The sequence below is a fragment of the Felis catus genome, chromosome C1 (genome assembly GCF_018350175.1).
Source record: "Felis catus isolate Fca126 chromosome C1, F.catus_Fca126_mat1.0, whole genome shotgun sequence".
Classification (NCBI taxonomy): domain Eukaryota; kingdom Metazoa; phylum Chordata; class Mammalia; order Carnivora; family Felidae; genus Felis; species Felis catus.
In genome coordinates, this window is record NC_058375.1 from 122,378,679 (window position 1) to 122,402,946 (window position 24,268).

General features: G+C 37.7%; 1 protein-coding gene across 2 annotated transcripts in view; it reads right to left on the minus strand.

Annotated features, from left to right (window-relative positions):
* The window catches only part of DPP10 (dipeptidyl peptidase like 10), a 1,363,298-nt gene that overhangs the window by 648,973 nt on the left and 690,057 nt on the right, over window positions 1-24,268 (minus strand). The window contains exon 1 of one of the 2 annotated variants that reach the window (XM_045033696.1): window positions 21,286-21,378. The exons of the other annotated variant lie outside the window; for it this stretch is intronic. Within the exon in view, the coding sequence (XP_044889631.1) occupies window positions 21,286-21,360 (75 nt within the window). The 5' untranslated portion in view covers window positions 21,361-21,378. Of the gene's footprint in view, window positions 1-21,285; window positions 21,379-24,268 lie in introns of those variants that run through there. 2 annotated transcript variants of the gene reach the window in all.

Consider the following 24,268-nt stretch of genomic DNA (forward strand, 5'->3'; position numbering starts at 1 on the left):
AAAACCAGTATGTTGAGCAATCCTCTGAAACAAGCTATATGTTAAAAGCTCTAACTTGTGAACTATCACAAAAATTTATTTTAAAAAGAAAAAAAAATAAAGGAAGAAAAAGAAGTCACCACATATTTATGTGATAACCATGTACACTACTCAAACTGTTCAGAGATTCTTTGGGCATTAATTTAACTAAACTTTTTGTCAGTCTCCATGACAGGAAGACTTTCCTGTTGTAAAAATTCATAGCCCAATTATGATCTCTGGTGGAAGCAGACAGAGTTGCAATATCCTGAGAGCCATTCTTGTTGTTCACTGGAGACCTGAAGATATTGACAAACTGCTCAGATGCAGTGAGTCCGCTTAGTTGTTATATTAGCATACTTCATATCTTCTTTAAATAGCCCTCCTAAGATGTACACAGTTGTATTAAGACAGGAGATTAATGCATATGATTTTTCTGTGTAACATTTTCTCTCCATACATATGGCTGAATCAAAGCACCAAAACAACTTGAGAATGTGGAAAATTTACCTGTTGTCATTATTCTTACCCATTTGATGCTTGACAAGGGGTTCATGTGAGTTCATTTGATTTCTTAAAGGGTAATTGTTTAATGAATTAGTTATGTTGGCATAGTAAAAAAAAAAAAAAGACTATCTTTTTTGACTGATAGTGGTCAGTTCTTTTTGTTGTTGTTGCTGTTGTCACATCTTTACATTTCCTTAGAAATAAAATCAGGTTTTCTAAATCATATTCTGTCTGCAAATGACAGAAAGGTTGTCAGATGTGGAAGAGTATTTAGAAATATTGGCATAACATTTGTTCTTTTCAGAGAGTGCATCTGTGTTTGATGAATACATTTCTCTGAACTTAAGATTTCTCGTTTTCTTAACCAACACTAGATTTTCTAATGATTCAAAATAGCTCTTTATCTTTGTCCTTGGAAAGTACATTACTGAGATGTCTCTTACACTCAGATTTCATAATGGTTACCTGACTTTTTCCCTTATGCAATTCCCACACCACCACAAAGCACATTTCCCATTCAGGGAAATCTTTCATGAATTGAAAGAGAAAATGCTACTGTGAAACCCTGACTAATTTTTGGAGGGAAGGGAGAATTTCCATCTTTTGTAACAAATACACCATACTCAATTTATTCTTAAGGATTTAGTAGTAGATTCAGACTCCCCCATGAATTTTCCTCTGGAAAACAAGACATAGTCTAGGATACAGGTGAAGTTGCTCCAGAGCATCTGCTGACATTAAAGGGCCCCTGGTGTTTTTTTTATTTTTTTCCACTAATTGACTCTCTAACAACACTGGGAATTATTCTAACATCTTCGAAAAACAAAACAAAACAAAACAAAACAAAAATCAAGTCCAAGTCCTTGGATTCATAGCTAGTCCTTTTACCACACAGAGTCATCTGTTTAGATTATACAAATATAGTTTCAGGACATCTTGGGATATGACCTCTATTGAAATGAGGCACATTAAGATACATCTCTCATTACTGAACACTGTTTAACTCTGTTTAACCTAGTAGCCTAGATGGGTTGCTTCCTACTGGTGTAGATCACTTCTTATACACTTATATTCACCTATCGCTCATCCATCTATATCTATTTAGGAGAATCATTGAGTCACTTGATATCTCTTATGAATCTAAATATTTACTGAAGTCCTATCTTTATTCAAATCAGAGAAAGAGGAAAAAGAGATTAGGGAGAAGTGGACGGAAAAAAAAGAGGAGGAAAAAGAAAAGCCAAAAGAATGCATTCTGAAGCTGTTGGAGATATCAGAGTATATTAAGCCTTTAATATTTTCATTCCTGTTCTCATAAGGACTAGAAATACTTTATTTCCTACTGGTTAGATCCTACATGCTGCTCCTGTATTAGCTATATTCTATGTATTTTTATAATTTTAGAAAGTATAGTCCAAATTTTATTTCTCTGTAGGTGATTTATATTTGATGTTTTCAATCAATAATATCAAGTGTGTATTTTCTTGTGGTTTTTTTATTATTATTTTTTGCACTTACTAGTTGATTATAAGCACCAGTGGAGGAGGTGGAGAGAATCTATAACAAATAGCACAGTTTATACAAATCAATGACTAGAGAAATACCCTTTAATTAGCTATTTTATTGAATCAGCAGTGCATTCAATCCAAGTTGATAGGACTTCAAAATTGCCTCACAGGATGAATGAGCAGCTCTCTTCCGTGGTCCCTGAGTCCTGCCTGTGGAGAAGCCATCCACTCCTTTGTCCATTGTCCCAAATGTGACTGATTTTTTAAGCCCCAGCTCCTCTCCCATCCACCCCTAATTCAAGTTCACAGGGATTTTCTTCATTCACTGTTCTCATATCATGTGTATGTCACCACACAGTTTATGCCGCTTTTCTGTACTGGCTGGCTTACCATTCCAATTGTCACAAGCTACCTCTTACCTTTCCAACCAAATTGCAAATTCTTAGGGAAAGAGAACAACCCCTTGGGGAGTGACTTGGGGACTGACATACAGTTTGTATACATGCAAGGGGTTGTGGGTAGGGGTCAACATCAGTCTCCTTGCTCAAGGAAAGATCCTAGAGGAAATGTACTTTGAAAAAAACAAATTATTCTCCTCACCCCCCGAATATTAAGCTCTTTCAGAAACTTCCATGCACTTGTTTTGTTTTCCTTAATTTATAGAACAGGGTCACTCAGGAGAAATGTTTTTTCTCTATTGTCTTAGAATAGTTCACGTTTCTCTGTGACATGTATAAGTTATATAATCTTAATATTCCTCTGATTTACTGATGCTGGATATGGACAAAGGCCCACAAGATATTGCTTGATTGCAGAACATTAAGTAAAAGCCAGATCAATTTGGAATTTTCCACACTAATGAGCAGATACTATATGTTATAAAGTACTGAGCCTCTAATGCTGAGAACTCACAGGGTAAAGTGAATTTGGAGACAACAACATTGGCAATGTTGCTCCTAACTTATTTGTTTCCCCCTAATATATAAGTATTATACTTCTTGAGAAAGGAGGAGCTATACTGGGTAAAATGATACGGAAAAGTTTAACTGAATAAGATGCTTCATTGTTTTCAATATAGCTTAAATTTCTACAGCTTGCCAATATAATGCCAAAAATTGTCACAAGGTCAACAGAATCTTCCAGAATTATGCCCAATCTTAGTACATAATTATTTTTGCCTTGCATCCTCTGCATACATTTCAAATGATTTTTTTCTCTAATTTATAAGTCTTTGGACCTCATTTCAAATATAGGGTGAGAGGAATGGTCATTGGATGGGATACACAAATAATGCCAAGACAGGGAAATATATAATCTTAAAGGAAAAAAAAAAAGAAAAAAATGGCCTTTCCACTCAAAGTAATAAAACAACTTAGTATCATTTAGTGTGGGGAGAGGAAGAGAGGAAAACATCCCTATGTAACTCAGTAGGACCTTAGAACATAACCATATTATGGCAGAGTAACGTTGATGTTCAAAATGTGGACTTGAAAAAAGTAAAATCAGGCTAGGCATACTTTCTTTAAAAGACAGGGTTATTTTGAGAAGATGGACTGCAGTGATGCCAGCATGGGTTTAGGATAAATAGAGAACTATATATCAAACCCAAAAGCACAATATTTACAACAAATCTAGATAGCAAGACATCTCTCCAAATTTCTAAATACCAAAAGCCATACCGCTTGAATGTCTTTGGTATCCATGTAGGAAAAAGCACAGCGAAGTGGGGGGACAAATGACTGAGCAGGCCAAAACATTCAAGAAAACCCCCAAACGGTCAGTAGATATACACTAGAAAGCACAATGGATCAATTTAAGAGTATCCAGTAGAACTAGAAGACTTTTGTGCATTCCAACAGTTAGTAAAAGGGGCCCTGTTGGGAGCTGATTTCCCATTGATCTCTCACATTTCTAAGAGTCTTACTACCTAGAAATAGTCATTTGTTCTAGAATATTGTTTGAAGAATATTTGCATAGCAATTATCCTGGAAAGGGGAATAGCATCTCCCTGTGAGCAAAATACGTTTGTTCACAGACTTGCAAGATAAGATAAATATTGTTCCCTCTCCAGGGCAAAAAGCAGGCATGCTTTCTCTCCAGTATAAAAAGGATAATGTCTCCCTCTGAAACCAAGAGAAGGCATGCTTCCTTCTCATTATAAAATACTTGGGTTTCTTTTGCTTCTATACTGAAACCCACCATGTGAGCAGATATCCATCTGGTCCAATCATTCACCCTCATGTGAATGGGGGACATGGGGACAAGGACAGCTCAAATAAATATGCTGATGGTCATGCTATTTGCTGTACCATGAGTAATAAAGTTCTTTGTCTCTGACTCAAGAGCCTCATGTCTTTTAAGTTTATTTATTTTAAGAGAAACAAAGTACAAGTGGGGGAGGGGCAGAGAGAGAGGGTAACTGAGAGAATCCCCAGCAGGATCTGCACTGTCAGTGCAGAGCCTGATACAGGTCTCGAACCCACTAAGCCATGAGATCATGACCTGAGACAAAACCAAGAGTCAGAAGTTTAACTGACTGAGCCATTCAGGCACCCTAAGAGCTTCATGTCTTTTGAAAATATCCATAAAACTGGTAGGTTAACTTGTTAGCTTGCAAGTTATATAAAATCTCAATTCTTAATAGGCTGATGTCAATGTCTAAGGTGGCTGGAGAAGTCTGGATCCTGCGAAGCCTTGAATCTGATATGCCGAAAAAAGGGTTTCTTTCCAACGCAGAACCCCATACTAGGAAAAACGACTGGAAAGAGAATCAAAATTGAGCATAACAGAGATGACAGAGATGAAGGAAAGAGGAAATCCAGCCCAAAGGTAAAAGATTCAGGCAATTTAAGAGCACAAGCCATCATATTTTTTAAAATACTACAGAAAAAAAAATTAAGGATGTCTTTGAAGTTGGAAAGACTATCTGTACTTTTAACTATTTAAGTTCAAAAAAAACTTTAAAAGTTTAAGAAAACTAAATTCACATAAAAAATGAACAACAGATCATTTGACCAATCATAGTCAAATCCCATGAAAAGTTTGGACTCAAAAACAAAGTTGCTACGAGAAATAAAAAGAATAATAGCCCTACAGACAAGGAATTGGCAAATTATAGCCCACAGGCTAAATGCAGCCCTCTTCCTGTTTTTATAAATAAAGTTTTCTTGGAACATAGTCATACTCACTTGTTTACATATTGCCTATGACTGTTTTCATGCTACAATGGCAGTGTTAAGTATTTGTGACAGAGAACATATGGCCTGCAAAGTATAAAATATTTACTCTCTTGCACCTTATGGGAAGTTTGCCAACCTCTGCTGTTGACAAAGAAAGCTTGCCAAAAAAGTCAGCCTCAAAATTTTTTCAAAACTGCAACTTACTATTTCAAAATGAGCTAAAGAACATTAAAAAAAATTATACAATACATGAGAGAATAACACTAGTCAGAGTTAGAAAAACCCAGAAATAAAATAGGACAGAACTCAAGAAGGAGTGAGAAATAAAAGAAATATCATGTTAGAAATAGAGATTAATCTAGGAGGTATATTAGAGCAAATAAGCACAAGAAATGATACTGTAATGAAGGTGGGAAGGGAAAACTTAACCAAAAACAAGTGAATAAAGAAAGACATTAAGGAGAATGTTGGCAATAATATTGCCAACAAATATTATAGATGGCAAAGAAGATCCAACATACAGATTAGGGAAGTTCTGAGTGGGAGAACAAATCAAAAGCAAGGTTTGGGGATGGGGGTGAGACAAACACTAAGAACTTTAAGAGAGTGATCCTGAAATTAAAAAAAAATAAAATAAAATAAACTACTTATTGAAAAATCACATAGTGTACCTGAGGTCAACATAGCACAATCAACACCGAGTAAAATTAAAGGATCAGTAAAAAAAAAAAAAAAAAAAAAAAAAAAAAAAAATTATTTGGGCACCTAGGCAAAAACAACATTTGACTTAAAAGTAACTAATATTATCAGACTTTCCCCCAGGAACACCTTACCTTCAGGGGGAAAATGAAGTTATATCTAAGCTATTCAAGAAAATAAAATATGGGCCAGGAATTTTATGTATTTATATGTGTCTGTATTTCATAGAATTAAACCATAATTTGAAACTCTTATCTAACTGTCCTTTCTTCCTTCTGCCCTTCACAGTGGTGAAGACTGGATCACTATTTGAGACCTCTCTCTACTCTTAAAGTCTCCCCTTTGTTCCTTCATAGGCACTCCTCCAATAACTCTTGCATATCTAACCACACCTGCTGCTCACAGGACCTGGACTAACACAGCCTGGCAACAATGACCAACCTACTTGGAATCAGTTGTGAGGAAAATTACGGGGTGTCCAATTAATTTTGAATTCCAGATAAATGACAAACTTTTAGTATACGTTGCCCACTGTAGACTTCTGGGGGTAGACTTTTACTAAAATTTATTTGTAATTTATTTGAAATTGAAATTTAACTGGATGTCCTCTATTTGTATTTGTTAATTCTAGCAACCATAGGAGCGATGATTAACACTTATACTCAGATTTCGTTCATAAAAAAAAAAAAAAAAAAAACGACTTCTTAGAGAAATGCATCTGTGAATGAGAAATGTGCCAGATAAACCTGGAACATTTTGATATAAACCAGCATGGAGGCTATCAAAAAATACCAGGATAATATTAAATGGAATTAAAAGCCAGCCTTGAAAAAGCTCTATCTGGTCAAGAAAAATTTGAACTTTGATAAAGATAGAAATTATAGTTGATGGGAATCCATCAGGTGTATTTAAGTGATGAATTGAAAACTTATACCCACAAAAAACCTGCATGTAGATATTTATAGCAGATTCACCCATAATTGCCAAAACTTACAAGTCATTAATAAGATATCTTTCCATAGATGAATGAATAAACTGTGGTATATCCATACAATGGAATGTTATTCACTGATAAAAAGAAATGAGCTATCAAGACATGAAAACACACTGAGGAAACTTACCTGCATATTGCTAAGTTAAACAAGCCAATATGAAAAGTCTATATACTGTATAATTCCAGCTATATGATATTCTGGAAAAGGCAAAACTATAGAGACATTAAAAAGATCAGTGGTTGCCAGTGTTTTGTGGGAGAAGGAAGAGAGGGATGACTAGGTGAAATAATGGGGATTTTTAGGGCAGTGAAACTATTCTGTATAATACTGAAACACGATTATATGTTGCTATATATCATTACATGTTTGTCAAAACCCACAGTGTACACAATATAGTGAACTCTAGTATCAACTGTGAGTGTTAATTTATAATAATATAACAATACTGACTCATCAGTTGTAACAGAAATATCACATTATTGCAACTTAAGAAAATTAGGTGAAAAAAAAATAGAACATTGATTCTGGCCCTTTTGGGAACTGCATGACTGGTTAACTAAATTGTAGACAAGAAGATGCATCTCCTTCTAAATAAAATTATTCAAGCTAATGGGTAAAAACAATGGATATAATTAGAGTATTACCATTTTAGAAGCTCCAGTAAAATAATAAATCAACACATTAAGCATCAATGTGTCCCGATAAGAGAACATAACACTTGCCAAAGTGTTACCAAAAACATCATCTTGCCAAAACATCAAAGCTGTGTCCAACCAAGGGTCCACTCCTGTTTGCAGGAAATACAGAGAAGAGAAGAACACGGGAAGCTGCACCATACGCATATAACAGCCACTCTGCCCTGGGGCAAATTCAATAAGACAAGTGGCCCAAGTTCATCAACAGAGGAACATTAAAGAATATTAAAGAATATTAAAGAATAGAAAGGAGAATTAAAAGGAATAGAGGAATATTAAAGAATAGAAAGGAGTTTGGTGGGGGGTTGGGGGAATGGATGCCTTGGTTAAAACAAAGTGACAAAACATATCAATTAGAACATTAGTACCTAAGCTATAGTGCATCCGGATGGACACTTAAGTGATAAACTGTAATGAAATACCAAGGAAATGATTACTATAAAAATCAGGACAGTGTTTACTTTAGGAAGGAGAGATGATAGAGTATATGGAGAGGCTCGGGTAGCTAGCAATGTTTTATTCTTTGACTTAGGTGATGGCTAAAATGGTATTTGCTTTAATAATAATTTTGTGTGATTTCCTGTATCTGTATTTTTAAATAAAAGTTTAAAAAGTACCTAATAGAGTTCTTGGCTCCTAGTAAACACTCCATAAAGAGTGGCTATTAAAGACCATAAAGTAAAAAGATAAGGACTACATTTAGAACAATTCCTTCCATATTTTTTTTAAGTGATGGTAAACCTCCAGCTCTCAAGGTCATGCTCTTTCCCCAATGTACGTACAGCTACAAAATTGCTCCTGCCTTTCTAAAATGTGTTTATGGCATTGAAAGTGGAATGCTAACCTTGTTTATGCTTTTAGAACTCCTCAGAGTTAGCAAACACTGAGACAGACAGGAGGTTGTAAGGAGAGACGCACTTTATATTTTGCTGGGGATCCTCGTTGGGATCCTCACCGCAAGGCCGTTAACTCACTTGCATACTGTTAAATACTACAGCAACTTAGCTGGCATTTGACACAATGGAGAAAATTGTAGACTGTGATCTATTCGTTCAATTCCAAGTTTATGTGGAAAAAGCAATGAGTCCCAGTCCGAGCCCACACTCTGACTGCAGAACTACACAGACTGTGTGATGTACAGAACAATTCATGCTCTTCTTAGCAGGATTTGTGGCTTCAGGGGGCTATGCCTCTTGCCTTCCCAGACCTAGTGACATGCTTATTTGAAGGGCTATAGTCCTCATCTGCATCTGTCTAGCTATAAACAGGTGTACAGTTGCTCTTCAAGCTGAGCTTCAATTAGTATTAGAAGGATGCCTTCTCCTCCCTTATGTCCATGCTTCTTTCTTATGTAGCACCTGCCTTGGCACTAACCCTGCCCACACTGCCAGATCTTGGCACAGTGGGCTGTGTCTGAGGGTCCAAATGGGGTTCTTCCATCTGCCAAGAAGCGCTAAAATCTCTGAATTTGTACATCACTGAAAAGATACCCCCTCCAAATGTGCATTTTCTCCACCTACAAACGTTTGCAAATTCATTTAGACTCTTCACAGAAGCCATCCCTGCCCACTCCAGTGAAAAGTGATTTCTTCTGTTTTCCATTCCTAGAGCACTTAATCTCTACGCCATGCATTTGTCGCGTGCCATTTATTTTCTCATACTGCCAGCCGTCACACTGGCATCATAGCATGCTTTCCACTCCACCACTCTATCGAGTCTATTCCCATTTTGTAATTTTTCCTATGAATAATAATAATAGTGGAAATAATAATAACTCACATTTATTGACTGCTTAATGTGATTCAGGCACTGTCTAATGCTTTTAATGCAACAACTCTACAGGGTAGATGTTCTCTCTACCTCCATTTAGAATCATGTAAACCAAGGCTCAAACAATGAGTTCCAAGGTTCCACAGCTCCTTAGAGGCATAACAGAGATTTGAACACAGGTGATACTATTGCAAATATCCTTCATAATATCCTGTCTTAGATCAAAACTCACAAAGAATAGGTGTCTATTAAACCAAACAGATTTGGTTTAATCTGTAAAGTTTCATAGGGTGCCTGCTGTGTTGATTTTTTGTTTTTGTTTTTTTGCTTGGAATTACTATGTAATATACTATAAACTTTATAAATGTATGCGTGTGTACATACATATATGTATAATATATATCTATATAAATAGTATATACACAGAGCTACTCAATAAAAAGGCAATAAATGGACTTAAATAGGTAGATGGTTTGTAACATTGAAAGTATTTTGTAAGGTCTTTGTCCAATTTATGTAGCACAGACGGATATATAGTAGGGGATCAACATGTTCCTGCTATCAACATTATCTCTGTGCTTCCCCATGATCCTTACAACTATTGGTTTCATGCAGTCTTCTTCATTCAGATATGTTATTCAAAAATCTGTATCTAAGTAAGAAGACCTGTGTTTTAAAAGTGTATCCTATACTCATAATAAGAATTTCTAGTAGAAATTTTCAGATATATGTATGGAAAGCTGTGGAGAAAAGTTTATATGGTATTCTCTAATCAGGGTACACAGCAAACACTGATTAACCTACATTTAACATATTCTTTCACTCTTTCCAGTATAATTTATTTTATGTAAAAATTGTGCTTTGGAAAGTATGCTTCAAAGATGAATGCATGAATAAAGATACAAACAAAATATCCAAACTTCTATTTGGACTTTGAGTCATCCTAGTATGATGGCATAGTGGTTCTCAGTCTTGGGTGCCCTTCAGAATCTATGACTCCAGATCTCCATGTGAAGATCCAACAGAGTGGTGTCTAGGAATATGATATTTAACCAACATTCTACTTGTTTCGGAAGAGATTGAGGGATCACATTTTAAGACAAAAATAAAAGACACGGTAGTTAAGAGATGACATGTGGAGTCAGAAAGACCAGAGAGCCTGATTCAATACATTTACTTGCAATGTATTTAAATTCTTTAAACTCCAGTTTCCTTTTCTGTAAAATGCACAATAACAATGGTATGTGATTCATAGCCTTGTGAGAAAATACATGAAAAGTGATTGGTTTGGTGCCTGGTACTTAGGAAGTAATAATTGTCAGCAAGTAGTAATAGTGGTGGTATTACTAGTGTAAAAAATGTAGGTGTTCTCAGAATCATATGTCATCTGGGAATTAAAATTAAAACACCAGTGAGATATCACTGCACACCTATTAGAATGGCAAAAACCAAAATACTGACAACACCATATGCTTGTGAGGCAATCGAACAATAGGAATGCTCATTCACTGCTGATGGGAATACAAAATCGTATACACATCCTGGGAGACAGGTTGACAGTTTCTGACCAAACTAAATACACTCTTACCAAACAATTCAGCAAATACACTCCTTGATATTTATCCAAATGAATTGAAAACTTATACCCACAAAACCCTGCATGTAGATATTTATAGCAGATTCACCCATAATTGCCAAAAATTACAAGTCATTAATAAGATATCCTTCCATAGATGAATGGATAAACTGTGGTATATCCATACAATGGAACGTTGTTCACATAAATGATAAAAAGAAATGAGCTATCAAAGACATGAAAACACACTGAGGAAACTTATCTGCATATTGCTAAGTTAAATAAGCCAATATGAAAAGTCTGTATACTGTATAATTCCAGCTATGTGACATTCTGGAAAAGGCAACACTATAGAGACATTAAAAAGATCAGTGGTTGCCAGTGTTTTGTGGGAGAAGGAAGAGAGGGATGACTAGGTGAAATAATGGGGATTTTTAAGGCAGTGAAACTATTCTGTATAATACTGAAACACGATTATATGTTGCTATATATCATTACATGTTTGTCAAAACCCACAGTGTACACAATATAGTGAACTCTAGTATCAACTGTGAGTGTTAATTTATAAAAACAATACTGACTCATCAGTTGTAACAAATATCACATTACTGCAAGATATTAATAATAGCAAGAACTCTATGTGTGTGTGTGTGTGTGTGTGTGTGTGTGTGGTTTGTTGGGGGGGCATATGGGAAGTCTACTTTCTATTCATTCTGAAAACAAACTGCTTATAAAAATAAAGTCAATAAGTACAAAACAAATACCAAGACAAAAAAGGTAGGTGTAATTTGCATGGCTAAATATGAAAATGTGATACTGATGAAACAACACTGGCTATGAACTCAATGCTCTAGGTGAAAAAAAATAACAGCTAGATTTTAAAAGCTGAGTATAAAAAAATGAATCCATCTCATTTGTAAAGTTATATTGATTACTATTTGAAATAATATGTTACATTCAGTAAAATATATTATTAAAATTAATTTCATGTTTATTTTTTTATATGACTACTAAAATTTTGCAAGTTCACATTATATATCCATTGGGCAGTGATCTACAAAATGCTCAGCAAGTGTTCCAGAATATAAAAAGCCTTCCAAATGTTACCACTCTCTCTTAGATACTCATCAACGTCCTGACTGCCTTATAAAGATCTTTCATTATTTTTCAACGTTTATTTATTTTTGGGACAGAGAGAGACAGAGCATGAACGGGGGAGGGGCAGAGAGAGAGGGAGACACAGAATCGGAAACAGGCTCCAGGCTCCGAGCCATCAGCCCAGAGCCCGACGCGGGGCTCGAACTCACGGACTGCGAGATCGTGACCTGGCTGAAGTCAGACGCTTAACCGACTGCGCCACCCAGGCGCCCCTCATTATTTTTCTTAATTAAGGTATAAGTTTCTTTTTTATTATCACTATTTTCCCTCGATGAGTTCTAATAAGAAACTAAAGACAGTTTAATCCTTTGGACATCACCCCAATTCTCCATCCCCTCTTACAACCAAACTGTCTTGTCACCACCTCTGGACTGAAGTCACCTCCAGAGTCCTGACTGGTAATGTGCCAGTATCATCTCAAGTCAATCAGTGCCACTTGGTCTCTCTGATGTGGGCATCCTTTTTCCCATTCCTGGATATCCTGATCAGATGGCCCTGGTTGCCTCTGTGAGACTCTGAACTTTCAAAAATGATGTTTCAGGAGCTTTGTACCTTCCTGCAAATGACTGAGTGGACCAAATAAATGATTTAAAAGTTTTACTGTTTAAATGTTGAAAAATAAGTGCATTGTACCCTATGCTATACACAGCCCTCACGATTCTCTGACATGATACAACATACAGGACTTCAGCCTAAATCATACCTGCATTTTATTCCAGTATTTTGCTTGATATAGTTTCAAAAGGGTATGTAAGTAGGTCCTGGAGAAGTGAGGACCATCTCTCCCTAAGGATAGGAGGAGATCTGCTCAAGGGATCTTTGGACTGGCTGACGCTCTACCTAGGAGGCTCTCCACCCTCTACTAGTACTGGGATATAATACAGAAGGGGACAGGCCAGGGTACCCGTGGGTGTCTGAGACAATTACTCCAATGTGGTCTCACCTTATTCATGATGTTAAAAATATTTATGCCATTGGATCAAAGAACTGATCTGACATTCAGAAGACTAAACTCTATTCAGGTATAGCCATTCTCAGTAGGATCTGTTGGACTCTGTAACATATTTGGCATATGGAAGATCCCAATGCATTTTAAACCTTTTGTGCCTGCCCTGGCATTAATGACATATAGAATTCATAGCCTTGTGGAAATTATTTTGTACCTTGAGTAATGCCCCCACTCACTGAGCAGATCCATTCATTCTCTGTCATCTATTTCATCTCTTATTTTACTAATCTTTTCAGGTCTGTTGATAAAGTTTGTTCTACCTGAGCATCCTATAATACTTTAAATCCCCTTGGCCTGGGAAGTAGCAACACTGTTGTTGTTTTAATATTCATAATGAACCATCACTTACAGCTGTCTATATATTTACTTTAGTTTCATAAATAGTGATTCAACCTCCAGCTTCTGAAAGGAACTATAGTTTACCCATCTACCCATGTGCTGGGGAAGGACTATCTTACCAGGTATAAATGATTCATCCCTCTGCCTGCCATTCACCTACAACTCCAGGTCAACTCCAGGCAACCTCACAGCATCATGCTCATCCATTCTGCCATGATATGGCCTTCTGTCCCTCCTAGGGATGGGCAACATCCTAAGACAGGCGAATCTGGCAGGGGAATCTAGAACTCAGTACCTCCAGAAATCTCAAGCCCAATTCTAGAGAGCTCAACACTGGACCTTCTCTGGAAATAGCAAATTACCAAAGAAAAGTGGGTCAAAGCCTTGCCCTTTAATAAAAGCTCAAATTCAATTCTGGTTTTTTTTTTTTCAACGTTTATTTATTTTTGGGACAGAGAGAGACAGAGTATGAACGGGGGAGGGGCAGAGAGAGAGGGAGACACAGAATCAGAAACAGGCTCCAGGCTCCCAGCCATCAGCCCAGAGCCTGACGCGGGGCTCGAACTCACGGACCGCGAGATCGTGACCTGGCTGAAGTCGGACGCCCAACCGACTGCGCCACCCAGGCGCCCCCAATTCTGGGGTTTAACTTCAATCTTAGGCAACTAGTCACCTCTGGGACACCATACCACCACCACCGAAGGCAGCAGGCCCCTCGGGAGGTGGGCGGGAAACACCACTCAGAGTGAAGTGGATTTAAAAGAGAAATGGAAGTTCCGTGGACACCCAAGGACTCCCAAGGACTCTAGAGGTGGGGACCTGGGGTCTGACCTTTGTCTCTTCCTACTGGTACAGCAGTAAGCCCTCCCAGGGAGCAGACCTTCTTCCCCTGAGTCCAGATAGAGAAAATTATAGAGTCCATTCAGAAGAGTGTGAGACCCAAGAGGATCCAGAGGGGTGTCCCAGTTGGTCATCCCTCTCTGGGAGCTTCTGGGCCTTGCCACACCCACCCCTACTTTTTAGTTCATGTTTCAGCAATAACTCTCCCCTCTGAAACATTTGAGTTTTTGAGCTAGAATTTCTAAACTTGGTCTGCCTCTATTTAGATCAGCAGTGTGGGCTTTCATCCGACCTCCATTCCTTGGGCTAATCTCTTGGGTTCAGGGTACCTAAGAGCACACATTGCTTTGTTTCCCAGGCTTTGATTTTGTCTGTAGTTAGAACCTGGGCTCTGACAAGCAAAAGCTTCTCCTGAATTCCAAAATCTAGACTTGTACCACCCTTGCTTGAGCCCCTTTGTGGCCATGCTTGATTAACTGATCACTACAGAAGGCAGTGAATGATTTCTGCAAAGCCCAGGATTATAGGCAGCTGATGAATATTAAACAGCAAGAGGAGTACAGCCTTTAAAGCAGAAACACTGTGCTATTATCTGACTCTCCTGATAGCATAGGAAATCCTTGAGAACAAGAGCTGTGTCTTATTTAGCTATGGAGTACATAGCTCCTTGCCTATCAAAAGCACTCAATGAATGTTAGATGGATGAATCAATACAAGAATACACCTGTATATGGGATATTATGGACTCTCTCCTCATGAAAATTACAAATCTGGAAGTGTTTCTTTCCAAAATCTAATATATTAATGTGCTGTATGCACTTAAGTTATTAAACCCCTACCTTACACCAAAATGTTTGGAAGCATCTTTTCAACTTAAGATAGAAATGACTACAAGTAAAGCAAAATGCTAGCTCTAGCCCATGCTAGCTGTGTTACCTAAGTATAATGATTTAACCTTATTTTCCCCACCCTTAAAATAGAGCTAAGAGTCTCATCTCAAAAGTATGCTGGGGGGATCATATTAAGATAATATGTGAAAGGCCAACAAACACAATGACTGAGATACAACATGCATTCCATGAATTTCTCTTTGCCTCCCTTCATAAATGTCAAGTTTCTGGTTCCTAGTTTGAGAATGCTTCTGAAAGAAGCTAGAAAAATTTCTCTCCTGCATTGGTGACTTTCATGTTAGGACGAGGTTGTGAGAATCAGTGAGGGAAGATTTCTAAGCCACACATTTTGCAGCCTCTTCCCTGTGATACCACCACCGTAATGTGTGATGTCAGAGTAACTCCAAGTAATTTCAGTAGCCTTAACCACTTAACTGAACACCTGTAACTTCTTGTCCTATTCAGTAGTTTTCATTCCTGTCTGAAAGTTAACATCCCTTAGGGAAATTCACAAACTGTGGTGGATTTTTAGGCCGATCTGCTAAACTTACCATATTCCCCTACTCTATGCATTCTCTTACTTGCCAAGATAAATGCTTTGCATCTTTTCCTCTGTCCTTGAAATTCCAACAGGCATCTCAAAATTATCATGCACAAATATAGACCCCTGATTTATCTCCCACACATAACCTACCCCATTTCAGTAAATGGCAACTCCACTCTTCTAATTACTTGGAATAGAAAACCCAGAGTCATCAATTACTTTTCTCTTCCCATCTCTCTCCTCTCACACACCATATCCAATCTATCAGAAACCACTGTTGACCCTCACTTCAAAACAGATCTCAGATCCCACCACTCCTTACTACTACCACTGCTAGAAACCTTAACACCTTTTGTCTGGATGGTTGCAAAAGCTTGCTGTCAGCCCTTCCTACACCCTCACCTCTCTTGAATTTTCTCAGAGAAAACATTTTCTCCATTCATGTCATTCTTTTACTCAAAAGTGTCCAATGGCCTCTTGTCTTAATGAAAATAAAAGCCAAATTTCTTACAGTGCCCCAAAGGCTCTCAATGATCTGGCCCCTTTATTGTCACGACCTCTGAGCTATCATTTCCCATCATGGCCCTCCGCTCACATCCTATAGCCTCACTAGCCACCTTACTGGTCCTTAAACTCTCTGAGTCTCCCTGATGTTTCCTGACAGGAGCACACTTCTTTCTAAAATCCACATATCTCATTCTTCACTTTCTTCAAGTCTCTGTCAAATGCCACTGTGCCAGAAAGTTCTTTCCCAACTACTGTAAAATAGCATTGTTGTTACTCTCTCTCTCTTCTTTACTCTGATTCATTACTGTTATTATTTCTTAGTGAAACCCATCACCGCATGGAACAGGTTTATTTGCTTATTACATCTCTTCTTCTGGTATAACAAACTCCACACCTTGAGACCTTTGTTTATTTTGTCCACTTCCATACCCGAAGTACACAGCATGGGGTCTGCCACTTGGGAGGCATTTGACAGACAGGTGTGAATCTTGATCTCAGTGGGATCCAGCATTCTAGAGCTTAGATTTTCTGGCCTAGAACCATTTGTCTGGGACAATGAGGTTCATATTCGAGCCAGTTTACTGACCATGTCCCTGTCTTGATGATAGATTCATGCATGTATCATTAACATGTAATCATCAAGTTATTTTACAACAAAATAGTGTCAAGATTTTGTTTATTATTGTATTTCTCAGATTTTTAAATTTCAGGCTCTTCTGTTGGTGCCCGTAATGTATCACAGACACATCTTTCTATGCTTGCTTTTCACTTCTGGGCTCCTTTGAAACTCAGTCCCCTCTCCTGCCTGACAGAGCTTCATTTATTAAACTTTTGATACTCAGCCCAAAATGTCCATTTTGTAGCCAATTTTTCTAGATGATTACGCTTAGATTTACAACCAGATGTTTACTATATATCTCACTGTCTCAGTAGTATTTACCTGGTCTTTTAAAATGTGAAGCTTTTACAGTGTGTGTGTGTATGAGAGAGAGAGAGAGAGAGAAAGAGAGAGAGAGAGAGAGAGAAATTGAGAATGTCTTCCCAGAGTCCTTTGATGATATATATCAACTTAAAAATTGAAAACAAAATCTATGAACTTCCCTTTTATTTTTGTCTCTGACACTACTTACAACATGATTTTTTATAATAGCAAGAAGTTTTTTTTTCACTTATGTGATTAAAATTTTTGAACACTGAGTCTCCTGACTCCCTCTTCAAAGATAATATACCATAAATTAAATAATATAGTTATTCTGTTCTTTTTGAATATATTTTTAAGTTCTCTGTTATAATTCCTGGAATAGTTGTTATTTTAATTGTTAATACAATGCTTTTGCAAACACCCTCTTGGAAAATGGAAGTTTCTAGAGAGAATATAACTCTCAATCATATTTGAAGGAGGAATAAAGACTTAAATTATAAATCTGTGTGCATCACACATAGCAGTTTTCCTTTACCATCAATACGAAATTCGTTTTTTCTACTTCCTAGAAATCAATGATGATTTCAAAGACATTTTGCCCATATCTAAGCTATAAGAATTTACTGTAGATTGTGAATCAAGGAAATACATGTGAATTTAAAATAATGCAGCAAAGTCATGGAGCTTAAATCCTAATAAACAGATATTGATTGAGGATTCTGATAGCATCTACAAATGCAACTCTAGGTGTGAAAATTAATGATATATAATGCTTCTCAGTGCTTTATAAAATTGTCAGTTAAAATAATGAAATCACCTTGGTTTATTTACTGAGGTACCGCTGGTGCTCTAATTAATAAACACATTTGCATTTTATTTTCCCAAATGAAATATATAGCAATCATTCTTACTCACAAGAGTTATTTTCCTAGTGAGTAATTGTATCTATGTTTGTCTTATCTTTTAAAATAATGTTGAGTGAAAACATTGAGTTAATATAAATTAATGCAAACTGTAAATGTGTTCTAGAAGAAAAGAGAAAAACCATTCTTATTAAATGCATGCGCAACTATTTCAACACAAATGCAAATCAGCCCTAATTTTATTTCCAAAATGCCACTCTTTAACCAATATAATGCACAATCAATTTTAAGTACCAGGCAGGATGCTTTATAATGCTGCTCTAGGGAAGACACACAATTTTTCATTTCATCAACACAGTTAAGTTGTATCACCAAATAATCTATAAACCTCTGATTAACCAGATGCTATTTTTCCACCCTCTGTCCCAGATTAAAATGCAGTGATGTGTTCAATAGGGTACTAAAAAAATACCTGAAAAGCTTTTTCCTTTTTCCTCCATATAGCTACCCAAGCCCCCACTATGTGGAGAGGAGATGGAGAATTGACAAGCACTTGTGTATGCGACTTTTGGGTAAGAGTATTAGAATAAAACACGTATTTGTTCCAATTCTGTAAGGTTCTTCTTAAGGCATGCCAGTGACTCTGCCAGTCCCTACATCATATCTTTAAGCTCTGAACACCTTGAGCTCTCTACTGGTGACCCACATTTCTCAGTCTGGCACAGCCACACATAACACTTTGCAAACTACTGGCAGCTTAAGTCTCATTGTTGAATAGAACTTTGAATTCGTTCCTTGTCTAATAGCATAAATGTGTTTGGAACACAGTGGTTGCATAAGCTCTAAGTCACAACATTCTCTATATCCCTCCTTATTCATCTATCTAACTCTCCTGTTTCTTGATAGGCCTTTGTTAAAAAGAAAGCCAGAGGCCCAAAATGGTGTTACTTAGACCAAGTTTCCAAACCAGAGCTTGAGACCTAACCTAATTGCAATTTCAACCTCCCCCAGAAATTGGTCAGTTTCTCAGTCAGTGCAAAGGAGCCCTCTAGAAGGTCCCTCTCCATCCCCTCAAAGAAAGAGGAGGTCCTCAGCATAAGACTGTGCCTGAAATCATCCTTTCCTTTGCTAACCACTTTCTTGCCCCACCCCTCCTCTATGAAAACTTTTCTTTTTGTACAACTCCTTGGGAATGCCTCTACTTGCTAGGTGGCATACTGCCCATTTCATGAACTGTGTAATAAAGCCCATCTTTTAAATTTACTCAGTTGAATTTTTGTAATTTAACATCTTCTTAGTTCGAGTTCTGTCAACCTCTTTTTTTTTTTTAATATTTATTTTTTGAGAGAGAGAGGGAGACAGAGCATGAGCAGGGGAGGGGCAGAGACAGAGGGAGACACAGTATCCAAAGCAGGCTCCAGGCTCTAAGCTGTCAGCATAGAGCCCGACACTGGGCTTGAACTCACACACTGTGAGATCATGACCTGAGCCAAAGTCAGAAGCTCAACGCTCAACCGACTGAGCCACCCAGGCACCCCTGTCAACTGCTTCATTACTTCTCCACCTGGGGAAAGTTTTCTCCCTCCTAGTGTCCTTCCTTCCCCCTCATTATGAATGGAATGCTCTCTTGTAAACCACAGCGCTAGTCAGTGTCTTCTTAACTAGAGCCCGACTTCCCCTAATGCCCGGCCCACCTGTTAGACATTCTTCGGTATTGAGCTTAGATGCCTTCTGCACCTGGCCTGGTCAAACACACTGGTGTGGACCTCTCATTTCCTTTTCCATGTTGATAGCCTTTGCAGCCTGGGTAACTGACCTGCCTCAGTCCTGTCACATCTTGAGCTGTCTCCCCAGCCTGTGTGATAAGGGGCTAGCCTGCCTCACGGCTACACCCTTTGCTTTGCTGATACACTGGTTTTTCTGCCAGATGGCTCAGTCAGATAGATGTGCTAGAGCAAATCAAATCACTGGCCAGGGCTGGGATTCTTTTGTTGCACTCCCTAAGGCTCTATTTATTGTATTAGTTGTAAATCTATCACTCCCTATCAGAAAATGGAAAGCAAATAGATGCCCTTTACCTATGAAGGTGAGACTGGATATACCCTTTGAGTTTACTTCCCATCAATGCAAATGACCTCCACTTCCCACCCACTCCTCACGTCTGCCCCCACCGCCCCACACGTGTGCATGGTTTGCATGCTAACTGCACTGGCACTGCCTTGTTGAAAAAGAGTGGAATCACCTGGACCACATAAGGGAGTAGCCACCACCAGCACCTGCTGAAAACACTGAGTTAACTGAACCTTGGACCCAAATGGAATAACACATAGTTTATCCCACATCATTGGTAAGGGAAATGTTCTCTTTAACTGAAAATATTTTAAAATCTATTTTGGATGGGCAGTTTTCTAAAATTACTACACTGCTCTCTGCTTTCTTACCCTGGGGATTTTAAATATGATGACTTTGGTCAACATTTGGAACATCAGTTTCTGTGCTATGCCCCCAAAGATTATTAGCGGAGGTGTAATTGCCGGCTCCTAAAATAGGTGTCCTCACACTGCGTGGCTCTGTAAATCTCTATGTCTGCTTTATGGTTTTTCTATCTATCTCTTTGCAATTTTTGCCTTTGCCGACTGCTAGCAGCATTTCCCCTTTTAATCTGTTTTGACCTGCGAAATGAGATAGCCATGTTTGGTAGAATAGGTCATAACATAAAAATACATTGGTTCTGACTGAGCGCCTGAGGACGTCTCTTGAGAATATACACATGAAATTTTAGGAAAAATAATTTTTGAAATCTTATGTCCTTACTTTCTTGCTCATAGCTGTAACTCTGCCCAGTCGATGTGTCCCTGCAAACACTATGAGAATGCATAAAAGCTAGAAAAACACTGCCATTTGTTCCAAATATCTTCATAGCACATCCACATCCACACAGAAATACTGAGACGGAACTCACACAAGTGCTTTCTGGTGGTTATAGACTCCCAACAAATTTTCCCAGACAATTTAACACACATACCTAGGCTTACAGGGATCTGGGTGTGTGTAGAAACCACCTCAGAACCTTTGCTGCATGATTTCTATTCACTTTCTTTCTTTCTTTTTTTTTTTTTTTCTTTTCAGGAGAAACCAAGTAGCTGCTCTTTCCGCCCTCTAAAGTTTCACAAAGAAAGTTTCATGAAAGACTCCTCAAAGACACAAGACATCTCTTTTCACTCCCCCGTTCTCCCCACTCCTTAAAAATAAATAATTAACACTACCTCTTTGCCTAAGTGCTCTCTCTGTCTCTTGCTTCTTAAAAAACTCTTCAGGTGGAAGATTCTGAATGACAGCATGAGACTGAATCAGCAGGCCTGACTCCTCAAGTTAAAGGGGAGGGAGAAAAGCTTTACGACTTTCCGGCTCATTCATTTACGGCATGAGAGTTGCAAACCCCGTGAAAACTCACCTTTGATCCTTGAGATGGAAGTCAAAAAGCCTTTTATGCACTGATTGAAGATTGGTTGTAAAACATTAAAGATTGAATATCCAGCCTCAGAGACACATAGGCAAATATATCTTGGGCTAGGTTGGTGGTTTCATATCACCACTCACATTCACTAGAACTAAAAATACCCCAGTTTACCATGTTGAGGTCTATCTCCTCAGGAGGTGAGAGAACCAAAGTTCATTGTACAGGGACCAGACACTGTTTCACTGAACTTTACAATGTTCCATTTTAAGTCATGAACAGTGTTCTAACAGGTAGGCCATTCAATCGGGCAGCACTATCACAATGCTGGTGTCTTTGTTTCTTTCTGGGCATTAAACACGGAATGTAAAACCTGAGTTTTGTTTTCCTTTTCATAAAACAGGTAGTTGGGTGCTGTTGATAAAGCCAAAATCGATATATTCTCCAAACCTGTCTGATATGCAAGGAGGTAACTGGAGAATTTGTGCAGAGGACATATATTTGAAAGAAGTGAGGAAGGGAATAAAAGCTATGCAGGAGGAGGAATAAATACTACTAAATTCTGTTTGCTTTCATTACCATTCTACTCTCCTCTTGACAGTCTCTGGATTGTGTTTCACCATCAGAACTGCAGGGAGAGGGTACACAATACAGTGAGAGATAGCCTGAACACCCCATCTCAAGTGAGTCATAAAGGAGTAGGACCCTGTTAAAGTAGGGTGATCGATCCCCTAGGATGCTGGACTTCCCTACGTGACTGTTCACCTTTCTACCTCCAATATCTAGCCTACTGCGTGCCTAATCAGTTTGGTACCTGCCTGCCTATGCCAGGAAATAAATAACTAGAAGATTTCAGCACTGTTTTCTTTTTCAGCATTCCCACCCAGCCATGACTACTGTTCCTATCCTGGGTTTGAAATGAAAAGTGTAATTTCACAAATTAGTGCTAGCTACCATAGTTTGTGTTTAGCCAGAGCAGCAGTGTGGAAGGTTCTCTCCCTCTGTCCAAGCTCGACTATAGCCTCACAGGGCTCTACTCCCAGAATTCTTCTATAATTTGATGTCGAGCCTTGTCCTAAAATGCACTTATCCTGCTTTATTATGAGTTTAAATTTTTCCATTACTAAAATAACAAAATGTAATGCAATGAAACCACTATTCACATTGTGGTGTGTTTCCTTCCAGTCATTTTTTTCCCAAAAATGCACTTATCCTTGACCCTGTAGATATTATAAATATTTTATTATCCATTACGCTATTGCTCTGATTCTTTTAGATGAAGGCTGCATTTGCATCACTGTGTCTTCCTTGTATTTTGAGTCACTGAAGTTAGCATACTATAAGTAGAATGGACAAAGATTTTGGCATCACATAGGCAGGTTTAAATTCTGGCCTTAACAAGTAAGGTGTGTGAATTGGGCAACTAACGTAACCTTTCCTAGACTCAGTCTCTGTATCTGATTAAGATTATAGGCACACATATTTCATATGATTGTTTGGAATATAACATTAGGAAGTCTGTATGCACCTAGCTAGCTACCTAATTCAGAGCAGACATAATAAATATCATCTCCTTTGCTCGTGTGTAGAGGATAAGGCTCAAGCTGTTACACTTATTTGGGGGTTATACTGATTAGTAGCATATATATGAAATTATCTATTAAGAGATATTTGATTGCATTCTCAAGCATAGGACAATCAGTAATTTCAGTAATTTCTTTATAAGGAGTTCTATGAATTTGTACTTAAATCTATATAACAAATAATTGTTATGTCTCATTATGTTATGTCTCATAAAAGGAATGTTTTTTCCAATCCTATTCCTGTTATTCTAGTTATTAAACTGTATTTAAAATTAATACATTCAAAAGCACAAATAATAAAATTTTTATTTTTACAAAACATGTTTGCAGAGGAGAATAATTTAATTTTCTTTAAAAGGTTCATCATCATCAGTTGTTTATTAACGTGAAGCCAAAGCAGTTCCTGAAGTTTGACAAGTGTTCCTTAATAGCACGCTAAAGATCCTCCATCAACTGGGCCAGTATTTATTGATTATTGACTATGGTAGAACACAGTGCTAGGCATTAGAGGGCAAATACAAACTATCTGGCAGACTCCTTCGCAAGAAGATCTGATTAAAAAGCAAATAGGGGTGCCTGGGTGGCTCAGATGGCTAAGCATCTGACTCTTGATTTTGGTTCAGGTCATGATTTCATGGTTCTGTGAGATTGAGTTCCACATCAGGCTCTGCACTGACAATGTGGAGACTGTTTTGCATTCTCTCTCTCCCTCTCTCTCTGCTCTTCCACTGCCCATGTGCTCTCTCTCTCCTCAAAATAAATAAATAAATAAATAAATAAATAAATAAACATTTAAAAAGGAGAGAGACAATCTCAATGGGGACTCTTAAAAAAAGTAAAGATTGCAGGTGCTTGAAAGGAAAGAAGCTTGGGCCATGCAGTCAATTAGGAAAACTTCACATTCTCCTTTACCACTTAAAGGTGTTGTTTCTAGAAGCAAGTCACCTGGGATTTCTGAGCAGCATGCCTCATCTGCAAAATGAGGTTTAGATAATAGTCAATCTACATGTCTAAAAAAGTCTTAGGCATTAATTAAGTACTCATTTGTTATTGTTTTCACTTACTTTTCCTCATTTGTTTTCTATTGATAATACCTACTTAACAGGGTTTTTATAAAGATCAAATGAGAAAAACCATCTAAATGCCCACGAGTAAAAGATCCTGGAATCTAGTAAGTACTCAGTGTTAAGTCAGTTCCTTGATCTTTAA